The sequence below is a fragment of the Pithys albifrons genome, chromosome 1, assembly GCF_047495875.1.
Source record: "Pithys albifrons albifrons isolate INPA30051 chromosome 1, PitAlb_v1, whole genome shotgun sequence".
Classification (NCBI taxonomy): Eukaryota; Metazoa; Chordata; class Aves; order Passeriformes; family Thamnophilidae; genus Pithys; species Pithys albifrons.
In genome coordinates, this window is record NC_092458.1 from 93586545 (window position 1) to 93614179 (window position 27635).

General features: G+C 42.9%; 3 protein-coding genes across 4 annotated transcripts in view; 2 read left to right on the forward strand and 1 right to left on the reverse strand.

Moving 5' to 3' along the window:
* The first annotated feature begins 148 nt into the window (after positions 1-148).
* CCDC181 (coiled-coil domain containing 181) lies at positions 149-11073 on the forward strand. Its single transcript, XM_071560913.1, has 6 exons — positions 149-226; positions 4557-4714; positions 5257-6234; positions 8589-8735; positions 9363-9517; positions 10073-11073. The coding sequence occupies exons 2-6, from the start codon at positions 4580-4582 to the stop codon at positions 10191-10193; spliced, it is 1536 nt and encodes a 511-aa protein (XP_071417014.1). The 5' UTR covers positions 149-226; positions 4557-4579; the 3' UTR covers positions 10194-11073.
* Positions 11074-11552: 479 nt separating this feature from the next.
* BLZF1 (basic leucine zipper nuclear factor 1) lies at positions 11553-20041 on the reverse strand. Of its 2 annotated transcripts, none has more exons than XM_071560934.1 (7): positions 19952-20041; positions 18433-18489; positions 16688-17127; positions 15483-15682; positions 13834-13962; positions 13050-13269; positions 11553-12870 (listed from the first exon to the last, which is right to left on the reverse strand). In XM_071560934.1, exons 2-7 carry the CDS (start codon positions 18449-18451, stop codon positions 12685-12687), a joined length of 1194 nt encoding a protein of 397 aa, XP_071417035.1. In that variant the 5' UTR covers positions 18452-18489; positions 19952-20041; the 3' UTR covers positions 11553-12684. The 2 variants fall into 2 exon arrangements, with proteins under 2 accessions (XP_071417035.1, XP_071417027.1); XM_071560926.1 differs by having other exon boundaries at positions 18433-18512; positions 19952-20029.
* The window catches only part of NME7 (NME/NM23 family member 7), a 91515-nt gene continuing 83912 nt past the window's right edge, over positions 20033-27635 (forward strand). The window contains exon 1 of the mRNA XM_071560949.1: positions 20033-20159. Within this exon, the coding sequence (XP_071417050.1) occupies positions 20157-20159 (3 nt within the window). The 5' untranslated portion in view covers positions 20033-20156. The remainder of the gene's footprint in view (positions 20160-27635) is intronic.

Consider the following 27635-nt stretch of genomic DNA (forward strand, 5'->3'; position numbering starts at 1 on the left):
CATCCCCCCGCGGCCGACAGTTCCGCTCCTCGCTAATTCCCAGGCGTTAAATGGAATTGTGTCACATGGAACCCGGGGACAAGGGCGGCCCTGGCGCGGAGCCCCGTCTCCATGGGAACGGCGAGGAGCCGCCTGCCAGCGCCGTGCGCGGCGGCAGCGGAGGCCGCGCGTGTCCCTCGGGAGCCGCCGTGGCGCTGAGCGGCGTCGCGGGCAGGTGAGCGGGCAGGTGAGTGAGGAGGGGAGCGGGCAGGTGAGCGAAGAGGGGAGCGGGGCGGGGAACGGCATCGCGGGGAGGGGAGCGGGGCAGTGACCGGGGAGGGGAGCGGGGCAGGGAGCGGCACCGCGGGGAGGTGAGCGGGGCGGCCCCGCCGCTGCCAGGGCAGCGCCCCGGGCCGGGCCGGTGGGACCGGCGGGGCAGTGGCAGCTGTGAGGGCGGGACCGGAGGGGCAGGGGGAGCTGTGAGGGCGGGACTGGAGGGGCAGGGGAAGGTGTGAGAGCGGGACAGGCGGGGCAGTGGGAGTGGGAGTGGGAAGGGCAGGGGCAGGGGCAGCTGTGAGGGCAGGACCAGCGGGGCAGGCGGAGCTGTGAGGGCGGGAGAGGGGGGTAAGGGGCAGCCGTGAGGGCGGGATGGCGGAGCAGGGGCAGCTGTGAAGGAGGGTCCGGCGGGGCAGGGGCAGGGGCAGGGGCAGGGGCAGCTGTGAAGGAGGGTCCGGCGGGGCAGGGGCAGGGGCAGGGGCAGGGGCAGCTGTGAAGAAGGGTCCGGCGGGGCAGGGGCAGCGGCAGCGGCAGCGGCAGCGGCAGCGGCAGCTGTAGCTGTAGCTGTGAAGAAGGGTCCGGCGGGGCAGGGGCAGCTGTGAGGGAGGGACCGGCGGGGCAAGGGTAGCTGTGAGGGCGGGACTGGAGTGGCAGGAGCAGCTGTGAGTGCGGTCCCCGCAGCAGCAGCGCTGGGCTCGGTGCGCGGGGCCGTGTCGGGGTGTGCGCTTCGGGCGAAGGAACAAGCCAGCACCTTCGTCGCTGTGTTCCCCCGGCTGCTGTGGTGGCTGTGCCGGAGAACGAAGCCCGCACGAGGTTACCGAGCGGTGCGGGCCGGGCTGGGCACGGCGCACGCTTCCCATAGACACACCCCAGTGAGAACGGGAGCAGGTGAAAGTGAAGAGTTGAGATTTTCTGAATGCTTTTGGTCGGTCTGTAAAGCTCAATTACTTTACTGCAGAAGACCCTAAGTAGAGTAGGAGTTGAATCTGGCTTGTCTGGTGCCCCCCGCTTAAGGAGGACATGGAACTGCAAAGACAGGCTGAGACAGTCGGGGCTGTTCAGCCCGGAGAAGAGGAGATGCATGTGCAGACCTCGACTGTGTGCAGACCTCGTAGCACCTTCCAGTGCCTGAAGAGAGTGCACAGGGAAACCAGAGAGGGGCTCTTCGTCAGGAACTTTAGTGGCAGGACAAGGAATAATGGGTACAAATTGAAAGAGGGGAAATTTAGGTTCGGTATTGGCAAGAAATTCTTTACTGTGAGGGTGGTGAGACACTGGAACAGGTTGCCCAGGGAGGTTTTGGATGCTCCAGCCCAGACAGTGTTGAAGGCCAGGTTGGATGAGGCTTTGAGCACTCCTGGTCTAGTGGGAGGTGTCCCTTCCCATGGCAGGGGGATTGGAATGAGATGATCTTTAAGATCCCTTCCAAACCCTTAACATTCTATCATTCTGTGAAACCAAGACATGGAATTGGAAAATTCTCTCTTCAGCCATGACTACTTTAAGTTGTAACAGACAAAGATGATTTTTATGCTGCTCCCCATTATTATACTTAACCTAAATGAACTGAACAGTTTTCAGTGTTTGTGTTGAGTGCCACAGACTGATGTGAACGAGTTTTGTTAAGGGCACAGTTCAGTTGTGCAGCTTTTGTGTCTGCTTACCATGATGATGAAGTCACAGAGAAATAGTTCTATGTACTAGGGCAAAGTAACCTATGTTAAGAACTCGGGTACGTGTCACCACCCAAACCAAGGATACTTGTGAAAAAAAGGGCAAAAATCATTACACGTAATATCAGGTGGTGCAGGAAAAACATGATGGAAATAGACAGGTCGTGGAAAGCCAAGGCAAGAGCTTGAATGAGCTCTAAAAATTTAAAATCTGAGAAATCTAGTGTGAGTGATTCTGGTGGCTAGTGGTAGCTAAAAAGAAGTGAAAACTAAAAACTGCGAGATTTTCTTGAACATATGGATCAAAGAAAATGAAGAGCTTTTCAAATTTTGTATACAACTTTGCAGCAAAAAATGCCCAGATTTATAACTTCTTTTCTCTTAGGCAAATCTTGACTAAATTTTGAGGTCAAAAAGGGCAGCACTCTTCCTTGGATGGAAGTGTTTTTACAAAATGCATTGCAAAATACATAGACAGATTGGAAAGTCCAGGTGCAACCCTTTTTGATTCTATGGTTTTATGATTCTGTGATTCTTGTCTAGAAGGGCAGGATGGTCACACAGCAAGGACTGTTGTGCTGTTCCAGGGACATCCAGAGCTAGCACTGCTAACTTGTATACCTTGTATTGTGTTGCCATAAGGTAATGCTCATGTCATAGAATCATAGAATGTTAAGGGTTGAAGGAACTTGGAACATCACCTAGTTCCAATGCCCCGTGCCATAGGCAGAAACATCCCTCTGGAGCAGGCAGCTCAAGGCCCCATCCAACCTGGCCTTGAACACTGCCTTGAATACCAGGGTTGAGGCATCCACAGCCTCCCTGGGCAACCTGTTCCAGTGTGTCGCCACCCTCACAGTAAAGAATTTCTTCCTAATATTGAACCTAAATTTCTCCTCTTTCAATTTGTATCCCTTATTCCTTGTCCTGTCACAACAATCATGACCTTAAGCATGTTGCAAATGACACAGATTTGTCCTACTAGAGAGACACTGAGAAGTGTCACCTTTCAGCCACAGCAGAGGGTACAAAGAGAACAGGAACTTTTGAATAATGTCTCCTTCTTCTGTGTTGCTTTTTGTAAAGAGTAATAAAGGAATTAGGGAAGGAATTACAAGTGGCTAAAGCTGTAAAAAGAGCAGACTCAGCTCTCTAGGTTGGTGTCTCCACATCTTTAACCCTTCTGGGTCTTTGGATGGAGACAGATGCCTTCTGCTGAGCTAGCTGAGCCGAGGATGGCAGGCAGGCAGCCTGGAGCACCAAGCACTGGCTTTTAAGCAGTCCTATAGGAGCTGTTTTCACCTGTGTGCTGGGCAGTCTCAGGATTGTTTAAAAGACTCAGTCCTTATAGTGGCTCATCTTCAGTTTTGTCATGAGTATGGCTATATCCAGCCTGACTAACAGGTTAATGACTTTTCCCCTTTGTTGTCCTCCTCAAATTCAAACAAAAACTGTGCATTTTTTCCCAAGCAGTCTCAGATAGTGTTTGTGTAACTTTATTTACCCCTATTACTGGTGGAGAGGATGTTGCTTGAAAACTGCTTGTCAATGCACAGGCACTCGAGCAGGAGGTTTCTGTCAGGAGTCCAGTCAATGAATGTCTTTGCATTTTAATGTGTTGTTATGAGAAGATTTTTCGTAATTTGATCTACTGTAAGCTGTGGCTTCCATGGATCTTCTAGGACTTGAGCATCCCATATTTTCGCAATGTAACTTTAAATAAGATGAGGTTTATTTAAAGGAAAGTTGACCAGGCAGATACAAACCAACAGTGTAAGACACACCTGGCAGGGATGAAAGCTTGTAGTACTTCTAGCTACCATAAAGTAAGTCTTTTTGTCCAAGCACAAGGCTAACAGTCAAGAGATCAGGAGTTCTAGTTTTTATCTCTGTCAGAGACATTGAGTAAGTCACCTTGATTTGCTTTAACTCAAATCTTCGCCTGGTAGCTGGAGCTGGAAAGGCTAAAATCATTCATGTGTATAAACCATTGGTGATCCTTAGTTGTGAGGTGCTGTGGCACTGCCTAACACGGTTGTATTGATACTGCTCACAAATTTTTCATAGAATCATAGAATTGATTGGATTGGAAAAGACCTCCAAGATCATCAAGTCCAACCCTTGGTCCAACTCCAGTCCATTTACCAGATCATGGCACTCAGTGCCACATCCAGTCTGTTTAAATACCTCCAGGGATGGTAAATCCACCACCTCTCTGGGTAGGCCATTCCAATGTCTGTTACTCTCTCTGTAAAGAATTTTTGTCTGATATCCAACTTAAATTTCCCCTGGCAGAGCTTGAGCCCATGGCCCCTTGTCCTATTGCTGAGTGCCTGGGAGAAGAGACCAACCCCCACCTGGCTATAACTTCCCTTCAGGTAGTTATAGACAGTGATGAGGTCACCTCTGAGCCTCCTCTTCTTCAGGCTAAACACCCCCAGCTCCCTCAGCCTCTCCCCCTAGGACTTGTGCTCCAGTCCCTTCACCAGCCTTGTTGCTCTTCTCTGGACTTGCTCCAGCACCTCAATATCTTTCCTGAACTGATGTGAGTGCCACAGGAGACACCAATGTTCTGTATTTGTGTGTCACTGGAGTTTTAAAACATTTTATTCTCTCTCCATTTTGTAGTATTACTCTAACACATCACCAAAATGAGTGAAAAGGAAGATCAAGATCTAGCAGATATCAGCAATGTAACAGCGAATGTAGAATATGAGGATGATTTTGAAAAAGACCTGGAATGGCTAACCAATGAAGAAGAAAAAGAAAACCGTGGTGAAAGAGAGGTATTTGTTACATTAAATGCTAGTTGTCTTATTTAGAAGACAAAATTGAAGACTCTTTGAAATCATAAACACAAAATTCAGTATCCTTTGAAATATGTAGTTGCACTCACTGAACTTTGCCAAGGAAGATTGTTTGGGATTGTAGTGGAAACATTTCCAGTTTTTACTATAATTAACATTTCTAGTTTGGTTATAATTGCCTGAAAACAGAAAATTCAGTGTTCATTGAAATTAATATGTTTGTTTTTTCAAAAGTGGGTTCCTTTAAGTGTTCATGCAACACTGTTGTTTTTATGCTGGTTTTACCCTTGTTTTTATGTGCAAGGACTGGTTAGTTAAATGTTGTGCAAACATGAACATGAAGAGAATGCAAGAGGCTTGTTAGTCGAAGAAAGCTGTTAGTTGTGACATACACTATTTGACAGCCTGGTTTAGAATTAGAGCAGTTAGTACTGCTATTCTCTCTTGCTGTTTCCTTTCTCTTTCTTTGATACTATTCTTTGTTGGGAGAAAAGACTAGTTCATTTTATTTTTTTTTTCAGAATCCTGAAGAAAATGAGGAGGATATTGAAGCACAAATTCTTAAAGCTGCAGATAGCTTTGAGGAGGACAATGAGGAAATTGAAGAAAATCTAGATCAGCTTTCAGAGGCAGAAATAAATGCAGAAGTGAGATACTCCAGTGAAGAAAATTTGGAATCCAGGCCAGATATGGGACAGGAGGACGATGGATCTGATACCAGTGGAGAAAGCTGTGGCCAGGAATCTAAGCTGGAAAGCCAGGAGGAACTGGATGAGGTAGAAGATCAGGAAATGAAGCGTTACATCTTAGAAAAGATTGAAGAAGCCAACAAACAGCTGGAGAATCAGGCTCCTGCAGATATAAAAAGAGCACGGAAATTAAAATTTAAGGATGAGTTGTTGGAATATGAAGTCTGTCCTCCAGAATACGCTGGAGTTTATAAAACTGACCTTGCAGGAGAAGATGATGTTTCAAGCGGGCTATCTGAGTTGCATATTTCTGATGACATGACGCAGGAAAGCACATCGCTTTCAACATATGCTGGCACAGATGAGGAGATGACAGATGATAAAATCCTAGTGGAAAAAGATGGGAATTTTGAACTCTTACGTATATGTGATCTTGAAAGCCAGGGCTTTTTGCCGCCAACAAATGTTTCTTTTACTGATGTTGAAACTCGATATGAATCTTCAAAGTCTTCACACTACAGTTCTTTTCCTGTTGTCTCTCACATAAAAGAAATACCTCCAGAAAGATCAGGAGCACCTTCTTTTACTGCTAGTGAAGAAGAGTCTGTGTGTCTCCCTAAGCCTCCATCTGACCCTAAACATCATTCAAATTCTGCTGTCAATGCTGCAAAAGGTCTGGGAAAACAGAAGAATCCACAGAGGACTCAGTCTGCAAATGTGTCTGTGAGAAGCTCCACTTACAGTCTTTCCCCCAGACAAAAAGAATTACGGAAGCAGTTAGAACAAAGGAATGAAAGGCTGCGGAAAGAGGTACAGACATAGAGACAGCAAGTCAATCACAGCAACCATCCTGTTCCTCTGCTTCTCTGCTACCACATGCTCAGAGTATTTACTGCATTTTTCCAAGATGAAAGAGGCAGAAATAGTAATAAGTAATAATAGCAATAATAGTAATAGTAGTAGTAGTAATATAATAACAATAATAACAATAACAATAATGATAATAATAATCGGGGGGGGGCGGTCCCGTGGTGTAATGGAGAGCACTCCGGACTCTGAATCCCAAGATCCTGAGTTCCAGTCTCAGTGGGACCGTCCCCTGGCAGTTCAATGCCTCCCTGCCATCCCATCCCGTCAATCTCAGATGCTCAGCAGGGTCAGCCCCGGTTAGTACCGGGGGCTGTGACAGTCCTGAGGACTTCCCTGTCACTGTCCAAGCTCGCTCGGCCGTGGCAGATGGACCTCAGGACTGAAACGGTGGGGCCAGTTCTGTGCATGCTGTGCCTCACCTAAAACATCCACTGTGCAGGCTGGAAGGGCACACCCACGTGGGGAGAGCCTTGCCCAAATCTGCATTTGCAAAGTCTGGCCATGCATATATACATACATACAATTGTCTGGGTTTGTATAGAATCTTTCAAAGCTCCTTTCCCATGGAGTAGCATAGGATCATGCCTTGCTCAGTGGAGAAATTAAGTATTTTTTTAATATATCTTTCATAAATAGCCACCTTTGCTCTCTTGTGCTTACTGCTTTTGGTTATCTACTCTCTCTCTGCCTGGGCTCTGTTACAGTCCCAATGTAGCACTTGGTGCCACATCTCTACAGATTAAACTGCAATGCAGGAAATTTACATTAAGGCAGGTTGACATTAAGGCATTTACATTAAGGCAGGTTCATATTTGGGTACTCGTGAAGGAGGAATTAGGCAATTATAGGGAAGAGTGTTCTGTCATAATACAAGATTTACACAGCAAAGTGACTGTGAGAACCCTTTTAATTTTTTCTCAGCTCCTAATTCAGAAAAAAATTGTATTTAAGAGACAGTCAGCCACTGACAGCTGTAATAGGGACTTCGGAAATCTTTATCAAAGATTTAAAAAATTTAGATGTTTTTCTGTTGTTTGCACTGCAATGATACAATTACTAAAAGGTAACTTGCTATGTATGTTACTCTATAAAAAGAGCATGAAGTATCTGCAATTTTTCTGTGCCAGGATATACTAAGCAAGCTGGCTGAAGTAGCTTCCGAGGTTACCTTCTATCTGTGGAAATAGGTCTGGCCTGCTTTATTTCACAAGTTGCTGAGGCTTAGCTCAGTAATGAGGGGTATGAAATATGATGAGTGATTGATGTGTTTTCTTTTTACACACAAGACTAGATTAGTTCTTGACACCATGCTGTGTGTATTTAAAGTAAAAGATAGTGTGCTGGAGGTAAGAAAGGTTATTTTCCTAACAGTGTGTGCTAAATTTACTCCTTTGTTGACTGAGTTATAGAAAGGTAAGAATGTTGAATGGAATTCTTCTGTGATGTATCTCACAGGCATGAAACACTTCTTGGCATTGCTGGAATCCCTCTGCTTCATTTTGGTGTTGTCTCATTCCAATAAATTACAAATTGTAACTTTAGAGGATAGTCTGAAAGTTGTGTGTAGGTGGGAGAAATGAAATCCGTTAGCAAGAACAGATTTCAACAAGTGTTGAAATGCATTGAGATTATAACTTTTGTGTCAAAGAGAGTAAATTCTGGTAAAAAAAGTCCTAATTGGCATCCTGAAGCATTAATTGAAAACTTTTCTCCTCCTTGTAGATACTTATCATTAAAATGTGATTCATAATGAAAGGAAACTTTTTTCAATTTTGTAAAAATCAGTTGATTTTGTAAACTTGAGAAAAGTGTAAAGGGATTAATACTCCTTAGGTAAATACATTGCAATTTCATGCTCAGAAAAAAAGTCCTTATTTAAAAGGTAGTCAGGTAGTTAAATAGCCCCTAGGGTTTAGTCATCCATCAAGCCTGAGAGCTGCATTCATTTTTCAAATGCATCAGTTTAAAGTGATTTTAAGCCAACAAGAGCTGTTGAGCAGACTTAATTGCAGAAGTTTTCACCTGATGCTATATAAGTGTCTTGATTCAAGATGTATCATGGAAATGGAGGTAATCACAAAAGGGATTAGACTGGAAGTATCTGAATGTGTCATGAACTGCAGAAGTGCTCCAGTAGTATCTCCTATGATGCAATCTTTGAGTATTCCTGTTTCATTGGTATTTTAGTGTGTCTGTCATATAATTCAAATGGCTGATTTTTGCCTGTGAAGGTCTTTGCAGATTAATATGATTGTCTTAAAAACTAAGTTTATTCACCTTTCACTGCACTTAAGGAAGAAGAAAAAAGAAGGGAACAAGAAGAACAGAAGAGAAGAGAGAATGAGGAGGTTTTTAAAGCTTGGTTACAAAAGAAGAAAGAGCAACTGCAGGAGGAAAAGCGAATTCGTCGTGCAAAGCAGCTGGAAGAGTTGAGCATCAAAGTAAGAACCCCCTAATGTAGAACTGGGATATAGAGTGCTCTTGCTAGATAGGAACACCAAATTCTGAGCCTGTGTTCTTAGCTAAGTGTATGAAAATTTACAGCAATAGGAAATGTTCTTGTTACATTGTTCTCAGTGAAGAGCCAGAGAGATGTGTGTATTTAGGGTTGTTCAGCTGGGCAGGCTGGCTTGCATCCTAAAAGCAGAATCCATGAACTTAACTATAAAATCACAGGGGATCCCAGTGATGCTCCTTTTTATCAGGAGGATGACTTCAGTGAACCCTGCACTGAACAAGCACCCAGAAAATCTTGGAAGTGTGTTCCTTGCCATCAGAACTTGCTGGCATGCAGTTAATGCATATGACCATCATGATCAAAAGCTGGAGGTTCAGATGCTGTTCTGAAGTTCCTGTCTGTTGCAGTGATGGGTTTGAATAGCTAAATTCAGTGCTTTGTGTGCTGGCTCATGTATATATTCCATGTCACTTAGCATATGCTCTAGTTTGCTTATGAAGTATGTTTGGTGGAGGACAGATGCCAGCAGAATTTAAAAAATTAATGTAATTGATTAGTATAGATAATTTAGTTATAACCTTTATGTATACATGTCTTTGTCATTTATTAGGAGACAAACAGGGATCCAGAAGCAGCCTATAACTTATGGCTTAAAAGAAAGGACCAAGAACTCATGAGAGAAAGACATATACAACATTTGAGGCGCCAAGCTGAGGAACTTGCCTTTTTTCCAAGGAGAGAGGAATGCGAGAGAGCTTTTAAAGAGTGAGTAGGGTCATTCCTAAGGAACCCTATTTTAAACTTCTGTAGTCTATCAGCTTGAAACTGTAGTTATGGTACATCTTTACTGCTGAAGTCCTTACTGCTTGGGTGGTTTTTTTACATGAATATGCCCTTTTAAACTTACACTCTAGCAAAAATACATCAATTCCTTGATGTTGCTCGTTCACTGTTGTGAAATCGCTTGTCAGAGCCTGAGCTGAAATAGTGAATTGCTTTTGCTAAAAAAGGGATCTTCTCCCCTAATCCTTTTTGCCTGCTTTGGAGCAGGCTTGGGCTGGTTCAGTCCATTAAATGAGTATAAAGTTAATCTGCCTTAACAAAATGGGGAAGGTAAACACGGGTGCAGAAGCAGAATTGGGGTGGAAAAAGGGTGTTTGGGTGTGTCAGGCTTTTAGATGGTCTGAGCCATGACACCCAACTTTACCCTACAGGACAGGGTGACTCCAGTTTTGGGGGGGGCAAGTCTCCATTGAATGGATGATGCAAAAGTTTAAATTGCAACTGCCAGTACTTCAGGTCCTCTTTCTCTCTCCACAGGTGGCTCAGAAGGAAGAGAGATGAAAAACGAGCAGCAGAACTGGCTGCTAAAGAGAGAGTAAGGCAGCTTAGATTAGAAGCCAGAAGAGCAAGACAGATGCGGAACATCCACTGTATTTAGTTCAGAGCCAAAATCTTTCTGTTTCACAGACCATTATAGATGAAAATTTGATGTAACCACAGAGTTCTTGGTGACAGTCTCCTTAATTTTTATGGCTTAAGTTTTTGTTCTTTACAGCTACTGAATTTTTGTGGTGTGTTTCAAGGTTTCAGTCAAGTTTAACAATTACCTTCAGTGACAATGATTTTCCTATTTATTTGTATTTTTGTTGAAAAGCCTGCTTTTATGCACAACTCAGGGATCTTCTTGGTTTAATCAAATCTAAATGAGTGCAAGATCTGTGTAAAAGGGTGGTAAATACACATTCCCATCTTTCAAAGGCACTTTATACTCCTCTCCACCATGAATTCCTGGATGCAGGCTATCATGTAAGACATTGAATTTTTGCTGGATTAATGTTGCTGTTTGCTGCTGCTTCTGATGAAGACTATACAAGGTGCTAGTATGTTGTTGGAAAATCAGGTTTCTTGTACCACTTCCTACTGATCTGTTGACCAGCTCCAGACCAGAGGACTGTTCTCTTTTAGGTTCAAGGAAAGTGGTCATTGAAGGCTAACATGTATGTGAACGTGCAACAGTTTTTTAACTTATTTCTGTGAATCATATTCAGTAGTTTTCTATTCCATGGAATTAAAAAGTTGTGCAGTTTATAACCTTTCCCAATATTAAGGAAGCTAGGTTCCTTGTATAAATGTCAATGTTTGCTAAATTTATTGTAATAAACTATGTCACCTTACCCAGCTAAATTGTGAACTCTTGACAGAGAACATGCCAAGGTCACTCATGAGATCATAGTTAGTGAAAGAGGAGGACCCTTCTGTCCAGCTATATGACCAACAGATTTCATGATCCTGACACTGCTGTTGCATTTTTTCCCCATTCAAAGTGTTTTCTGGAAGTACTAAACAGACAGAAGGTGTAGTAGATGCAAAGCAAATTTGCTGTTAATAGCTTTTTTTTTTTTTTTTGGAGCTAGTTACAGGCATATTGAGAGAATGCTGGTGTTGGACTGGAGGGGTCTGTGTTGCAGCTTTTGCCAGCACAGATACAGAGCATTGATGCAAAAAACTGCACATGCTAATGAGAAACATGAGTAACAGGTGCTTTCTCCTTCGTATACCTTCCCCTGACACCAAAGGGAAGAAATGCTGGTTCGGTCTACCAAGCAAATCCAGGGAGAAAGATCACAAACACACTATCATCTCCCTAACTGCAGTAGGGTAAAAAAGAAATGCTTCTTGGTTCATTTCCTCAGACCAGCACAGTAAAGGGTTTTACAGGTCAATGTCATATAGTTCCTTTTATGCTGCAGAGACAACAGGCGCAGAAATGTGACTACATTAAATCCAAAACCGCAACTCGAAAGAAAGCAAAGAAAGTTTATTGTAGTTTTCTTCATGCAAACCAAAGCATGGTCAGCAACAGCAAGAACTTATAACTTACTTATTCTGATCATGGTATGAGATTCAAAGGAAAACTGGGTTAAAGCAACCATTTCAGAAACCTCTTCCCCAAACTAGACAGCTACATGTGGTAAATTTGGGGGGGTCAAACTAAGAAACTTAAATAGATGTCTTTGGATTTAGCCGATTGTCTGCTAAAAGTTCTCTTCAAGCACAGGTCAAGAACTTCAAACCTATGCCAAGTTTATAAAACCAGAGAAGTAAAAAAATACATCTTTTTATGTGCAATCTTAGTGCTTATCTTCATCTTCCACTAATACCCAGGAAGACCTAAGGCAAGGACTGAGTACTGTAACACTAGGCCAGATTTCAACACTATGCACTAAAGGAAGTACATCAGTCTGCCTGTTCTGAGGTTCAGCTATGCAACAGCTTTACTCTAGAAGCTGAAACAGATGGAAAAGCCATGACTTCAGCTTTATGAAAACACAAGAATAATCTCACTCCCCACAGTTTTCTAGAATGCCTGAAACCAATTATGATTTATATATTTAGCTAGAGTTCCATCAAGCTCCTTCCCTTTCTTGCCAGGAGGGCTGACACTGCATATGCCCTTCCTTTCAGAGCTTACAGCTATGAAGAACCATTGCACGTGTTCCTTTTCATTACTAAATTTAAAAGGCTCATTACTTTTGTTTTAAATTTAGACATAACCTATCAGCATTTCACTTACTTCAGTATAGTTACACTTCTGTCTCCCTCTAAAGGGAAATTCATTAAGATTTGCTAATAAGACTATAAACCTTAAATAATCAAGGGCATCTTTACAAATTGGACCAGCATAACATTTTTGGCCTTGCCTTTCTATAAGAAAAAAAGTAGCTTTCCAGACTGGGAAGTAGTAGAAGTATTCCAGAGACCACAGAAAACCTGTCAGTCCTCAACTTCCAGAGGTATAGAAGCAGAAACCACATGATTTCCAATGTTAAACCCACCCGTTATGAAAAGAGGACAAAGGGAAACCTGCTGAACATCAACTAATGTAATTCTTCAGAAGGAGTGCATGTGCAGCTGCCTTGGCTGAGCTTTTAAAGGGCTATCAGCTCTCCTTGACAGTGATTGCAACAATTGAAGGTTACATCTTCGTATCTTGTATATGGGTGAAACCTTCCAATACTCTTCTTTGTGGAAAGGAAGGAAGATGGAGAAGTCTCAGAAAAAGAAACTTCTGTTGATGTTTCTGGACGTGCAGCTGGATCCAGTACACGTAGCATCTAAGGATGAAAACACCAAACCTGAAAATATTTCTGTACAGTTTAATGGGTTTTTTCCTTCTCTAACAGCTAGGAAGAGTTCCTGCTCAAAAAGCAATTTTTCTTTTTTTTTTCCAAGTTGAAATATCTATCTGTCCAGAACCTCAATATAAAGATTGACGTGTATTAAGAGTCCTTACCATTTCAGCCATTTTTTCAGCAGGAGTATTGCAAAATTCCACAGTTGTTGAAGTCTTTTTTGGACTGTTAGTGCCAACATTTCCCAGAAGATGAGAGCTCACAGCTTTGGCTAGCTTACAATTCACAGCTGCCAGCTCTGTGGTAGTGTAAGGCTGGGCACTAGGGTAGTATGTCTGTTGTCTCCCCCATTGAAGAGAAACCATAAGCTCTTCCAGCAGCCTGTGCAGGAAGGAAAGAAGCGGGATTAGTGGGTTGTGTACTCTGCACTGTATAATCAGCACTCAGCACACTTAAAGAGGAATTGTCTCTTCCCAAGACTTACTGCATAAGTCACATCTTCACAAAAAAATGGACAAAAAAGATGCTCAAAACCAAGGAGACAAATAGGCTGTTCTCCAAGGCCTCACCAAAACAGTACTTTAATAATGTTAAAACTTATATCTGCCAGAATAAGCACTAAAAAGTCCGTCTTAGTAGAAGAATCTCTGTGTTTTGGAAGGAGACAGTGGAGACTTGAAGTCAAAGCAGTAAGTGATTAAATCGAGAAAGCCTAAGGAAATGAGGGATGTTAGTTCCACAGTTCCTCTAGGGAATGCAGAAAGAAATATGTTACTTTTGCTCTTTTAGGGCTAAGACTGAAAATGACTTTACTATACATCAGCATAATTGATTTTTGTTAAATATCACTGAAACAGGCAGAACTGATTTGATTCTTCTCTGGCCTAGAATAAACTGACAAAACTTAAGCTGGCACAGAGGTGGTCTGGATTAGAAAAATCATACTTCTGTGTATCGATCATCTCTTGACGAAACTGATCACGCTCATTCAGCAAGTCCTGGATTGCACTTTGGGCATCCCTGGTTTGACGCTGAAGAATTGCCCTTGTATTAGTTAACTCATCAGCCATAACCCTGCAAAAGAAATCTACAGTCAGTGTAAATGAACCTTTTGAATGTCACCTTTAATCTACTACAGATCATCACTTGTCAGTTCAAACTGAGGATTAAGCTGCATTTCTCTCTCCCCTCCCCCATACAGAGCCTGTATCACCCTAATTACAGAAGACAGGTATTAAGAGTAATTTCTGTTCAACTACAGTCAACAAAAGTGCACAATCCCATTTAAAGTCAGCTAGTCAAAACAATCTTAGGCCACTTAACAGAGATCTAGGAACAGACATTTCAAAATATCTTGGTTAAGTGAACCTGGTTTACAAGGGCACTGTGAAATAAAAAGATGAATACATTTTTGTTTGACTAACAATTCTTACAAGTATGTTGTAATCACACCTGTTCACACTCATCTCTGAACACAACAGCTGTGTTTATAGACTGCATTCTTTTACCTCTTTGCCTTTCCCAGGGGCAATAACTAGATGCCAGATGAAAGTGTTTAAGAGCTACAAACAAGACAGCTGTTGTCACATTTTGCTGTGCCATGAGGTTTGGCACTGACCCCTGCAGCAGGCATTTCAAATGCCTGGGATATTCCAAACACTAAAACCAGAATGACATTTGAACAACCACCAGTTAGAAATCTGAGATAAAAATGAACCCGATCATTACAATATTGAAGAGTGTTACTCTCAGCACATTGCTGGGACTCACATCCTTGATCTCAGAAGTCCTATTAATGCTAAAAAACCAAGTTAGGGTAGTAACTCTTGCTTAGCTAGCACTTGCAAGTACTTACCATTCACCCAATATGCTGTAACTTCTTAAGACCACCAAATTAAAGGAGGAAACTCTGTTCTATTACCATTTCCTTCAAGCAGTGAGATATTTTGTAATATGCAATAAGCATGATAATTATAATTCAGTCAGTTATATCCAAGTATAGTAGAAAACTAAAAATCCTGTTAACATGATTTACAGATCCAGGAAGACAACTAAACAGCAAGTTAAAAGTCCAGTCCATTGTCAAAGAAGATTTTTACTTTCAGACCAGCTTTTATGGTTACGGAATTAACAGTAGGATTCTGCTCAGTAACCCAAACAGTGTTGGATGAAGAGATTCTGCTTCTAACCATGTCAATTTCTTCACAAATTGACAATTGTATCAATATTGGGTGTTGGGGATGAACATCAAGCTAACTACCTTTAAAAAAAGTCAAGACAGCTGCCCTGGAAGACTTTTTTAAACCCCAAACTGCACACAGTTTATCAGAATTAAGAACTTCTCTTGCTATGTTGGCAAGAACCATAGTTGTCCTTTTAGGAGGTTTGGGACTCACTGTATTACCTCTGAAAAGCAGGACTATTCAGATTTACAAGGAGCTTACTTTATACCTTTCCTGTATACTCAAATTTCATAGTAGGTGTCGGAACAGCTGCTGTGACTGTCCTATGCATCTATAAGGACTCTGCAACGAGTGTGTGTGATGAAAGACTACAGGACAATGCTGTTACGACAGCTCTGTAAGAGGGAGTACCTGCTCGCTAGGAATTTGCTTCGCCACACATCACATTGTATAGACATGCGCTCTAATTGTTCAGACAGCTGAGACATATTCCGGCCCAGGACCTCGTTTTCCAGGATGAGCTGATTTTTCTCACGAGCCATCCGTTCAAAGTGATACTGCAGATCGTCCCCAACAGAAGCAACAAGTAACTTCTTCAGCTCTCGGTTGACCTAGAGTTAGACCAGACTCTCATGTGACTATCAACAGAGAATGAAACACCTCCTATTTACAGAATGCAGTGCAAGTTATCGTATGTATGGCCAAACTTCGCGAACACAGATTTGGGAAGGGCTCTCCCCACGTGGGTGTGCCCTTCCAGCCTGCACAGTGGATGTTTTAGGTGAGGCACAGCGTGCGCAGAACTGGCCCCACCGTTTCAGTCCTGAGGTTCATCTGCCACGGCCGAGCGAGCTTGGACAGTGACAGGGAAGTCCTCAGGACTGTCACAGCACCCGGTACTAACCGGGGCTGACCCTGCTGAGCATCCTAGATCTGATGGGATGGGATGGCAGGGAGGCATTGAACTGCCAGGGGACGGTCCCTACGGAGACTTGAACTCAGGTCCTTGAGATTCAGAGTCCGGAGTGCTCTCCATTACACCACGGAACCGTCCTGCAAGTTACTGTAAATTGCTAACAATAAATTGCCTTTCTCTTTCCAGAATAGGACGCATCCAGGCAAGCATAAACATTTTAGCCTAATTCATGTTTAACATATTCTTCTTTAAATTCTAACAGAGCCAAAAAGGAAGAATGAAAGCCTGTTACAAGAAACAAAGTTTCAGTAGTATTCAACTCTTGAATCAGTAGATAACAAAGGCTTAGACAAGACATCCACAGATATATTATGCAGAAAATTATAGCCATCCCTTCTATAGAATAACATTTCTCCTTAGTGGTTAAGGAGTATAATCTTTTCTTGTGGAAGATTCATTTCCCTGCAGCCCTCTAATGTGTTTCTCCCAGCTTCAAGCCTTTGATTCTTTCATCTCTTGTCAGAGAAGCAGCACTGGATCACTTTGATGTACTTCTACTCTGTATCTGGTAAGTTCAAAAGGGAAACTACTCACTTCAAGGCTAGAGTGTCATAGCAGTTCTCTTTGGTCACATTTACAAACTGCTTTTATAAACCAAAACAGTTCACCTGAGTGAGAGAAAATACCTTTCATTTCTTACCTCTGTCTGTATACGCAGCTGATTAGAGAGACCTTCCTTGTCCTGTAACAACCGCTTTTCTGAATTTTTTAGCTTTTCAATTGTGTTTTTTAGCTCTATCTGTTCTTTCTTTGGATCTGCAGCTCCATCTGTCTGATGGAATGTTTCTCCTTTATGTCCCACAGATTTAGCTACCTTAGCATTTTTAGTTGGAACAACATGGGTGATGGCTGCTTTGGGGACTAAGATACGAATAGCTTCAATCTCCACTGATTTGTCAGCATGTACTTTCCCCAGCTGCAGAACTCCAGGACTCAGGGAAGAGGCTGTCTTTTTATGTGGGCTGTGGTGGATGTGATGGTTTGTAGTGTTGGCTCCAGTAATTACTTCCACTGATCCAGCTGTCTGCTCCATTTCCATGCCATCGCCAGGTCCACGAATGGGTGATGAGGACTCATCCACTAAAATTCAGAAATTGTGAAAGGAAAGTTTAGCCCCTTTCACTTGGTTATAGTCTCATTGTAACTCTTCCCTTAATTTCTGTACTTCAAAGTTACAGATTTTAATTGTACTCTGCATGTGTAAGACAGTCCTTTGCAGCAGCAATTATCAAGCACAAGTCAGAAAAGTCATAGAATGTTTTGGGTTGGAAGGAACCTTCAGAATCATCCCACTGCAATCCCCCTGCCATGGGCAGGGACACCTTTCATTAGACCAGGTTGCTCAAAGCCCCATCCAACCTGGACCTGAACACTTCCAGGGACAGGGCATCCACAGCTTCTTGAGCAACCTGTTCCAGTGCTTCACTGCCCTCACAGTAAGTCCTTACTCAAATGTGTATTCCTCATTAATACCAACAGCACAAAATACAAACATTGATCTGAATTGCATTAATTTTAATTTCCTGCTGCCATACAAGATTAAATGCAGACACAAAAAAGAACTTGCATAGAAAGAATTCTTGACATTATTCATAGGCTGAAAGCAAAATGAGGTTTTGGGAGCTGACAGAATCAGAGCAGTTCCATTGTAAAAGCAAACAGTTATTAGCTAGACAGCTGCTGACACGTTAAGAACTTTAGCACACTTTTAAGTACTATCTAACATGTTTTAGTTGTCCAAATAAAGGTTTAAGTAAAGCCAACAAGCCAGTCTGCTCCATTTCTAATAAACAGATACCAGTATTCCCAGTAATGCTGCATTCTGCTCTATAGTCCCCAATAGGCACATTTACTGAAATTAATTTTGTTTAAGTTCACTAACTTTTCAGATGAAAGAATTATTATTGTAGTAAAGTTTCCTCAAAATGAGTGAGAGCTAAAAAAGTTTTTGAGAACATGGCTACACATCCTCCTTTTCTCCTTATGCTGCAGGCAGCAATACGAGTCTGTGTCCTCTATGTGAATAATGGATTTCAAAAATGGTAGTAACACCATCATATTGCCCTACTTTCTACTCAGCTGAATCAGCACCAACAGGTTCTAAATACCAGAGGAGCACTGACAGGCAAGTGTACAGACAGATGACAGTGACAAACTTGTTTTTCAATACAAAGCTGGATTTGAAAAACTACATTCAATTACCATTCCATCCAGGCAGCTCTGGTTTTCACTGCAATAATATGAAGTTACAGAAGTACTTCCTCATAGCTACATAAAAGAAGTAAGTTTAAATGAAGCCTGGAATACAGCGTAACTCTGGTGTTTAGAATGCCAGTTAAAAGTACTTTCAACCCACTCTGCTTAGATGTCATATGAACAACCTACCTTTTTCTAGAGATGTCATTTTCTCTTTAGCAGTCAGCTCTTCCTAACTAGGTAAGTCTGAGGCAAAAAAGAGGAGGGGGCTGTAAAAAATCGTTAGCAATGAAACAGAGACAGTTAAATCTTGGATTATCCTGTTTTCTTGTACAACCTCTAAACTCCAGTTCAGTAGCACAGCGAAAAGACCCACACCACAACAAAGGTGAAAAAACCCAAATGATAAAAACCACACCAACATCTAAAGAGTTAAAAGGAGAAGGCTGTGTGATTTCTTGGCACTTGTTTCTTTTATCGCCAAGAGCTGCACTTCATCTCCTTTCTCCTGCTCCTCATCCAGTTCCAGTTTCCATGCCTCAAATTTCTCTTCTGGTCTCCCTCCTTTTTTCAGTGAGTCCTCATCTTACCCTATAAAATCCTGTAACACTCCCAGAGTACAACTGCATGACCATACAGAGATTACCTGAAAAAATCACAGAACCACAAGGCAAATCCCACACTGTGCTTCAAGCAGGCCAAGAGGTGAGGAGGAAATGGCAACTGCACAATTGCACAAGTGCTTTAGTCCTGCTTGCTAAACTCAGCTTTTTTGGTTGTGCCAATTCTCAGCCAAAGAAGGAGTCAGTGTGCTGAGTGGCTGCCCATGCTTAGCTTACCCAAACAGCAGAAGTTTACTACAGCTTGGCCCAAACTACCATCCTGGCCATTTTCTCCCTCATCCACCCATGGTATTGACCATTGCCACCTTCATCCACAGGTCCATCCCACTTGCAATTCTACAGGTCATTCACTCATCTCCCTTTTCTTGGGTCTGTCAGTAACTATATTAGTTTGAGATCAGTAAATCCCTACTTTGTTTTGGTTTGCTTATCTTTTGTGATGAACAGAAGACAAAAGAAACACATGTCCCTTCTTGAGCTTTCTCAAACTACAGACATGGGAATGTCTCGCCAGCTGTTGCTGCTACAACCGAAGTTGCGTGTTACTCGTTTAATAGCAGTACATATTAATCACCGCTGCTGTTCGTTTGTTTTGATTGAGGTTCTCTATTCGCTTTAGCACAATGAGGATGAAAGCATAGCTGCTCAGAACAAATACAAGAATACTCAATAAAAGATTCGTGAGCATTTGGGCTTAGCTGCTACATCTGAGACACCTGCTGCTGACTCTCTTCAGTGTTCACGCTACAACACTGCCCTGTTAGTGAGTGCTGCGGCAGTGCAAGCCTCTCCCAGCATCCCCTCCCAGCACATCCCTGCCGGCAGAACTCCTTGCCTTGTTGCATCATTAACCTCCGCCCCTCCCCGCTGATGCCGTTTACCGCAGCGCCCCGGGCCCCGCACAGCCGCCCTCCACTCACCCAGCCCCGGCCCCCCACCCTGTTCCCGTTCCCGTTCCCGTTCCCGTTCCCGTTCCCGTTCCCGTCCCCGTCCCCGTCCCCGTCCCCGTCCCCGTCCCCGTCCCCGTCCCCGTCCCCGTCCCCGTCCCCGGCCCCGGCCCCGGCCCCGGCCCCGGCCCCACAGACCGTCCCGCAGCCCCGGCGAAGTCACAACAGCCCCGACAGTTCCCGCCCCCGCGGCTTCCGCGTCCGGCTGCGGGCGGGGCGCTCTGCGCGTCGTGTCCGCTCCCGCCCCGCCGCGGGGCCGAGCTCGGGGCGGTGCTTCGGTTGGCGGGGTGGGACGGGCATCGTCATCATCATTATCGTCATCGTCATCATCGCCATCATCGCCATGGTGAGCGGGCAGCGGGGCCGGGGGGCGGCGGCGGCTCCGCGAAGCTGAGCCCCGGGGCGGGTGGTGCTGCTGCCGGGGGTGTGCGCGGCTCCGGTGCAGCTCCGTGCTCAAGGGCGTCGTGGGGAGCAGCCGGAGGGAATGTTAAGCTGCCGTTCGGGCTCGGGGATGCTCAGCTGTTGGGAAGCTGTTGGTGCTTCCAGCTCGCCCTGCATTAGGAACAGGCTGGTTCGGGAGTCCGGGAGCGAAGGCAGCTGGTGCGTTTCGAGGAGGGAGTGCGTTTCAGGGGCGACAGTGTTTATTCTTCACTGAATCTGCTGTACAGTAATGTAGGGCAGGCGACAGGACGTCAGTGCAGGGGCACTAATAAAGAATCAGTTTGCACTTTGTTATCGGGAAAGGGTTTTTCCACCCAGGGTGTGATTGAGCACTGGAAGAGGCTCCCCAGGGAAGTGGTCACAGCACCAAGCCTGACAGAGCTCAAGAAGCATTTGGACAACGCTCTCAGGCACGTGGTGAGATTCGTGGGATTGCCCTGTGCAGGGCCAGGGGATGGACCCGCTAATGCTGATGGATCCCTTCCAACTCAGCATCTTCTATGATTCCATGATTATAATGCAACTCAGCTGAGTCCCCTTTTGCCTAAGATGGCATGCAAAACCTGGTGTTGTAAAGCTGTTTAAAACCCCATCAGCTTAAAATTGAGTTTCATTTTCAAACTCAAGTGCAAGACACGTGTAATAGCCTGGCTGATCCACCTGCTTACTGTCAAACACCTGCCTCAAACAGCTCAGATTTGCCCCAGCCTGTTTGCTCCTTGCTTTCAGAACACAAACTCAAGATCAGCATTTGCCACTTAAATAGGAAGGCCACTGCTTGTTCCCAAATACAGGCATTATAAGTCTTTTAATCCAGGCAAAGCTGTAATTTTCAATTGCTGTGTTGAATTTATTCACGTTGGCAGGAGTCCTGCTTTGTGAGTTTGTGCACGTGTTGCTTAGGTAAAGCATTCACTTTGTTGTACTGACTGTCACTGAGAGTGATGCTTCTGCCCTCCCTTTATTTCTGAGTTGACACCAAGTTAACTGCTTCATTAAAGCAATGTTGAATCTTACAGCAACCTCTAACAGAATGTTTCACGGTGAATTTATTTAATTTCTTTTGACAGTTCCTTCAGTGACAGGAACTGCATGATCTGTTGACATAATTCCAATGCATGATGATTTTTATAAACTTAATTTGCTGAGGGTTTTTTCCTGTTATATTCTGTGCAGCAATGATGCCAGGGATTACTTGTTCTGTCTTAGGTTGGTATAAAGATACTCCATTTTTGTCTTTTATGTGCAGAAGAACTTGAAGATTATAACTTTGCCCTTTCCTGTTTTCACATTTTTCTTCAGCAAACAGATTTTGTTCTCTTAGTATTTTCCTCCTGATTATGTGGTTTTAAAGCTTAAATATTTTACACTTTGTGTTTCACTGCTACAGAACACAGTATTTGGTTCTTGTATCAGATTATCATTTTGAGTCCTGCTTCTAAACTGCTTGCAGTCTTTCCCACCTTAGTTGTCAGCCCAGATTCTGGTGGTGTGCTTTTGTACTTTCATTTTTAGTGTAATAAGGAAAACAGGAAATAAAGCAGATGCATGGCAGATTATTGTGGAACATTTGACACCATTAGACTCCCAGTTTGCAATGGAAGTATTCCTAATTACATCTTCATCTAATAGTCGTAACTGCACTTCATTTTTTGCCCTAATCCCTTATTCAGCATGTCAGATGCTCAGATGACTTAGACTAAAAGCTCTGTCAATACAGTGTCACACCTGTGGCTTTTCTCTTCCTCACTGTGTCAGAAGAAGATTTGTTCGTGACAAAGTGATATTATCTGCTTTTTGTTATTATATTACCTTCTTCTTAGACGCTCAGTGACTGACTCCTTAATAACTTGTTCCATTGTCTTCCCAAAGACTGCCTCTCTTGGAACTCCCTCCTGCTCTTCTGCAAGCCCTGAGACCTTTCTCTCTTTTTTCTCTGGCCTTTCAAGTGTTACACAGTCGTGTTTGTTTCTTTTATACTTAAAAAGCCATCAATTTTCCCACTCATATACCCTTCCTCTTTGCATTTTCTTGAAATGCATTATGAATAATTTGTCTGCTGCAGGATGGTGGGAAAACATGTTTTGGGAATGTGTGCTGCCCAATTGGGTATGGACACAGCATCCGAGGGAAGAGATAAGTTATGTGGTTCTAGGATACCATGAATTTGCTAATCATTGGAAAACAGCTTTCATTGTCAGATGTCATCAGGTAGCACTATTTCAAGTCAGTTCTGATTCACTGTGGCATCTTGATTGTAATTGTGTGACTCATTGATGCTGTGGACAGTGAGCAGTAAATTCCCAAAGGGAAACCTGCTTATCTCCATCCGAGATATGCTCCCTGTCTTGAGTGCTGGAATGCATTATTCCTGAATGGTACCTTTCATGTAATCATGTGCAGAGATGTACTTGTCCATCATTTAACAATGTTAGTTTCTTTTTATTCATGAGTTTCATGCACTCTGACACTTGAAAGTATTCCAGATAAAGAACTGAAACATTTACCAGAGACCAGTGGCTGCCTTGCCTAACTGATGTCATCTGGCTTTGAAATTGTGAATGCAGAAGGACATAGTGGAAATATAGTGTCCAACTACCTTAGTTCTTTTTGCAAAGTTGGGGAGAATGTACGTGAAGTCGACTCTCTTGGTTGCCAGAACTTGCAGTCTTGTAATTTCGAACAAAATCTTCAGTATATCAGGGGATGAACAGTTCAGCTCATGTCAGCAGAAAATTTTAAAACTTGTATATTTGTTGTTGTTATTATCATCAATGCATTGGTAAAACCCACAGCTTAGAGAATATCAACATGAAAAGCCTCAGTTTAGACAAGACAAATAAAAAAAATGAGTAATTTTTTCAGAACACTTTTATTCATCAATGGAAAAGACTTATTTCATGTTTTGGAACATGAATCTTAGAAGATAGGAAGTGAGACAGAACTTGTCAGTGGAGAGTTCTGGATTTCTCATGGTGTGATCAGATTTTCAGCTGAAGACTTTATAAAGGCAACACAGCTTGTGGGGCAGCTGTGGAACATGCCTTAGTTTACAGGGGTTTCATTTGGGACCCAGTAATCTCCATTGTACTGCATGGCTGGTAAAATGGAATAACTTTGGTAAAGATCTGTCATTCAGATCTGATCATATAAACTGTTTCCTGGTAGTAGACTTTCCTGAAGAAGTGCATATGTATAAAATTACTTTTCTTTTAATAATTTTCAAATTATGTACTTTTCGTTGCAAAATAGTTGCCATTCTATCTGTCATTTGCAGCATTTCATTACAGGGAAAAATAAATTCTTCTATGCAGCATGAGGAGAAAAATAGTAAAATGCTATCAGTGCTCACTAAACATACAGTTTAAGTACTCACTGTATGGTGACCATCAGAAATGTCTCATGGTTTCTTCTTAAACTAGTGTTGAAGTAGTGCTAATTTATTTGTTCAGCAGATAGACTGTGTGCATTGCAGAAGATGTAGCTGATAAAATAACAGATTCTTTGGCACTCTGTCAGGCAAATGAAAACTGTTAAAAAAAGCCCCATAACTTTCCTTTGTTCCAGGAGCTCATTTTGGGTTTGATGCTGACATCTTTATGACATTATGTATTATATAGAATATCACTCTACAAATACAAAGTTGACATGGGATAAATTACCTCCTACTGTGGCCAAGTCTTGGCTTTGGCTTGCAGAAGTTTCCATCTCTCTAAAAGTAATTTTAGATGCATTGCTGACTCTTCTGATGGAGTGGCTTAAATAGGTGACATTATGATAGTCAGGTTATTTAGCATTGCTTAAAGATAAATTCTACAATAATCTCCCTTTGTCACCCAGAGTTGTCTGGTGAGATCCTTTGGATTGTGGGTGCAGATCTTAATAACTTTGACATGTCTGTCCTAATTGTATGCTGCTTCTTTTTTTAATGTATATATTGTCAGAAACTCAAGAAATTCAGGAATTACTCAGTGAACCGTTGCCAGGAATAAAGAAAGGTTACAAACTTTTGGTTGGCAATAAAAAAATAGTCAGATTTGATGGCAGAGGCAGAAGTTATTTAGAGAGTTGCTCCAGGCAGGTTTGACTTGGATAAAATTTATACTTAACAATGTTGTGCCAGAGCTCTTAATTCTTGAAAGTACATCTAGATTGTTGTTAATAAAGGAACCCAGTAGGTCTGCGTAGGATCTGGAGTAGCTTGGAAGAATGGACAGTATCTTTGGGCAAAGAGATGCCAAGCTATAATAAGAATCACAGAATCATCATTCAGGTTGGAAGAAACCTCCAGCCTGCTTAAAACAGGTCTAACCAGGCCAGGCTGCTCCAGCCTGTATCCAGGCAAGTCCTGTACATTTCCAAATATGGAGATTGCACAACTCTGGGCAGCCTGTGCCAGTGTTTGACCATGGTCTTGGCAATTTTTTTTTCCCTAGTATGTGACTGGAATGTCCCATGTTTCCACTTGTGTTCTTTGCATTTTTTGCTATCACTGTGCACCTTCAAGAAAAGTCTGCCTTTTTGGGTGTCTTTCAGTTAGGTAGTTGTAGACAGCATTTAGCTCACCCTCAGCCTTCTCTTCTCCAAGCCGAGCAGGCTCAGTTCTCTGAGCCACATCTCCTGTGTTGTGTTCTCCAGACCCCGACTGCCTTGGTGGCCAGTGTCTACTGAACCTGTTATCTGTTACTATTTGATAGTGTCTCCTTCCTTTAAGCCAAGCAAGTAGTGACCCTCCAAAAAGGGGTTTTAGCTGTTCAGTTGACCATTTTAGCATAATCTTCTAGAATAATATGGTGATCTAATATATCCCTGTGGGGTACTCTATTAATCATTTCCTGGCTGGTGAGAAACAGTGGTAGTGGGGAACACCTATTGCTGTAAGTTTGAAGAGGGCTTTTGCCCACTATGTTAACTATAATTGTGGCTGCCAGGAATAATCACCAAAAGTACTATTTCCCTTAATCCTCCCAAACTATTGTATGTTCATCTACGTCCTTATGCAGATGGAAAACAGAGGCCCTGGTGCCTAAGCAACATGCCAGGGTCACTCAGTAGTGTTTTCTGGGTGGCACCCAGTAGTTCTCTCCCAGCCAACAAACTGGAAATTAAAAACAACATAAGGTTTGATAAAGGGAGTAAATTTTGTGTGGCTGGGCTTTGGAACATGCTGTCACAGTTTCATACAAAGAGTGAGGGCTTAGCAAGTATTTGCATGTGTAATGAGCATATCCCCAGTCAGATGAGCACATGAAAGAGGTAGAAATTGTTTTTGTTCTCATACTATATGCCTAAATAGAAATGTTTCCAGTATGAGATGAACTCTGTGAGATGGCCCTTCCAAGCTGTTCTGGAATGGACAGCTCTGATACTCAGAGCCCCTCACTACAAGAAGAGCATTGCAGTGCTGCAGCATGTCTGGAGAAGGCCAGTGGAGCTGATGAAAGGTGTAGAGGGTAAGTTGTATGAGAAGCAGCTGAGGGAGCTGTGGTTGTTTAGCCTGGGTAAAGGAGTCTCAAGGGGAACCCTATTACTCTCTGTAACTACCAGAAAGAAGGTTGTAGCCAGGTGGGGATTGGCCTGTTCTCCCAGGTAACTAGTGACAGGATGAGAATACACAGCCTCAAGCTACACCAGGGGAGGTTCAGGTTGTACATCAGGAAGAATTTCTTCACTTGAAAGGGTTGTTAAACATTGGGATGGGCTGCCCAGGGAGATGGTGGAGTCACCATCCCCGGGAGTGTTCAAGAAACAACTGGATGTGACACTTAGTGCTATGGGCTAGTTGGTTAAGAGTTGGACTCTATGATCTCAAAGGTCTTTTCCAACATAAATGATTCTGTGATTCTCTGAAGAAAGCCTTATGCCCACGTGTTAGCAGTTTCCCTGCGTGAAAGGTCTTTATCACCCAGGCTGTTGTGATTAGTTGCTTTATCGTTTAGTGATTTCTGCCTCCTCTTATAAGGTTACATTTTTGAGGCATAGTACACTAGGAAGAGATAGCAAACAGCGATGGCTTCTTACTGATAATTTTCGAAGTTAATTCTTGAGGTTTAAATAGGGTGCTCAACCTGTCCTTGGGCACCAGAGGGTGCTCCTGTATTTGTTAAGAATTAGCTTTCTCGAGAGGTGTTCCTGAGAGCCTGTTGCATGTTCTTTGTTTGCATGGATCCTTCAGTAATTGTAACTACCTTAATTATCTTTTTTTTTTAAAATCACACTTTTTCTGCAGAACATTCTAACATACTTGGAAAGAGAGCCACATATGGGAGGTCTACATGTGGAAAATGCGGAGAGGTGGGTAGGTGTGCTGGAGGTTGTGTACCTGTTCTTCCACATTAACACAGCACTTTTAAGTATGATGCTTTGCTGAACTTAGTATTCTTCCAATTTTTATCCCTTCCATGCATTCTTTCTCCTACTGTAGGGACTGTGTTATGCTCTATGTTTTCTAGTTACATAACACCAATGCTGTCCTCGCCCTCTCCCAGGTTCTCTGCTACAATACACTCTGATAACTGAACTGTGTTCTCTTAAGTCTGAACATCCCCAAACCACTGGTGAGAAGGAGGGGAACTGTGGTCTGGATCCAATCCTTGCAGCTACTGACATTCTGGAGTGGCAATGTGTCCTGGTGGCAACTGCAGGGGCAGTGGGCTGGGCAGCATCGTAGCCCTTTCTGACTTCTCCCACAGGTGCGTGTTCCTGTGCTGCAGTGAAGGTCTGCAGAGGCAGGAAATGAGGATGAACTGACTGAGTCTGTCATGTTTTCTTTGAAATCAAAGGGGATTTAAAATGTCTAAATAGTACAGATATTTTAGCTATGAGATCTTGATCTCCTTCCATGAAAGGAATGATGGTGTTGATTTTTCCTCTTTTACAAAAGGATAAAGTGGGAAGTACAACCTTCTTTTTAAAAAGTGCTGAACATCAAATGCACTAATGCAGGGGACAGCTGTGAAGAAGGAACTAAGCAACTTGAGGAAAACCGTGTAGGGATTGGAATCTCTCAGTCACTGTCTTCATCCAGCAGAGACCTTTGCATCTCTGGGGAATAGCAGTCAGTGCAAAACTGACATGACAAAAGTCTATGCTCTGAGAGAGAAATAATCTTTGAATTGTAGAACAAATCTTTATAAGATGAAGCTGTAAAAGCCTGTGGAGATTGGCAGAGTTGAATTATACTTATCCCCTTTGCCTTCTGTACCCTACAGTTTTTAATTTTTTACTTTACTGATGGGAAATCGCTGAAAAGCTTTTATAATGAGTAATTTGTCATTAGTCTGACTTCAGAATAAAGTATGGCCACAGCATCTCTACTAGCTAAAATCTTGATTCAGTCCAGCTACCTTAAAATCAAGATTTGACAAAATCTGAGGGGGGA

Bases quoted from the DNA above. Each gene is read 5' to 3' on its own strand.
- CCDC181 (XM_071560913.1), top strand. From the start codon at position 4,580: ATGAGTGAAAAGGAAGATCAAGATCTAGCAGATATCAGCAATGTAACA. The intron at 4,715-5,256 runs GTATTTGTTACA...TTTTTTTTTCAG, and splicing joins AAAACCGTGGTGAAAGAGAG to AATCCTGAAGAAAATGAGGA. The intron at 6,235-8,588 runs GTACAGACATAG...ACTGCACTTAAG, and splicing joins ATGAAAGGCTGCGGAAAGAG to GAAGAAGAAAAAAGAAGGGA.
- BLZF1 (XM_071560934.1), bottom strand. The intron at 15,683-16,687 runs GTAAGAAATGAA...GTCTAACTCTAG, and splicing joins AGCTGCGTATACAGACAGAG to GTCAACCGAGAGCTGAAGAA. The intron at 13,270-13,833 runs GTATGATTTTTC...CTTCCTGCACAG, and splicing joins GAGATGATCGATACACAGAA to GCTGCTGGAAGAGCTTATGG.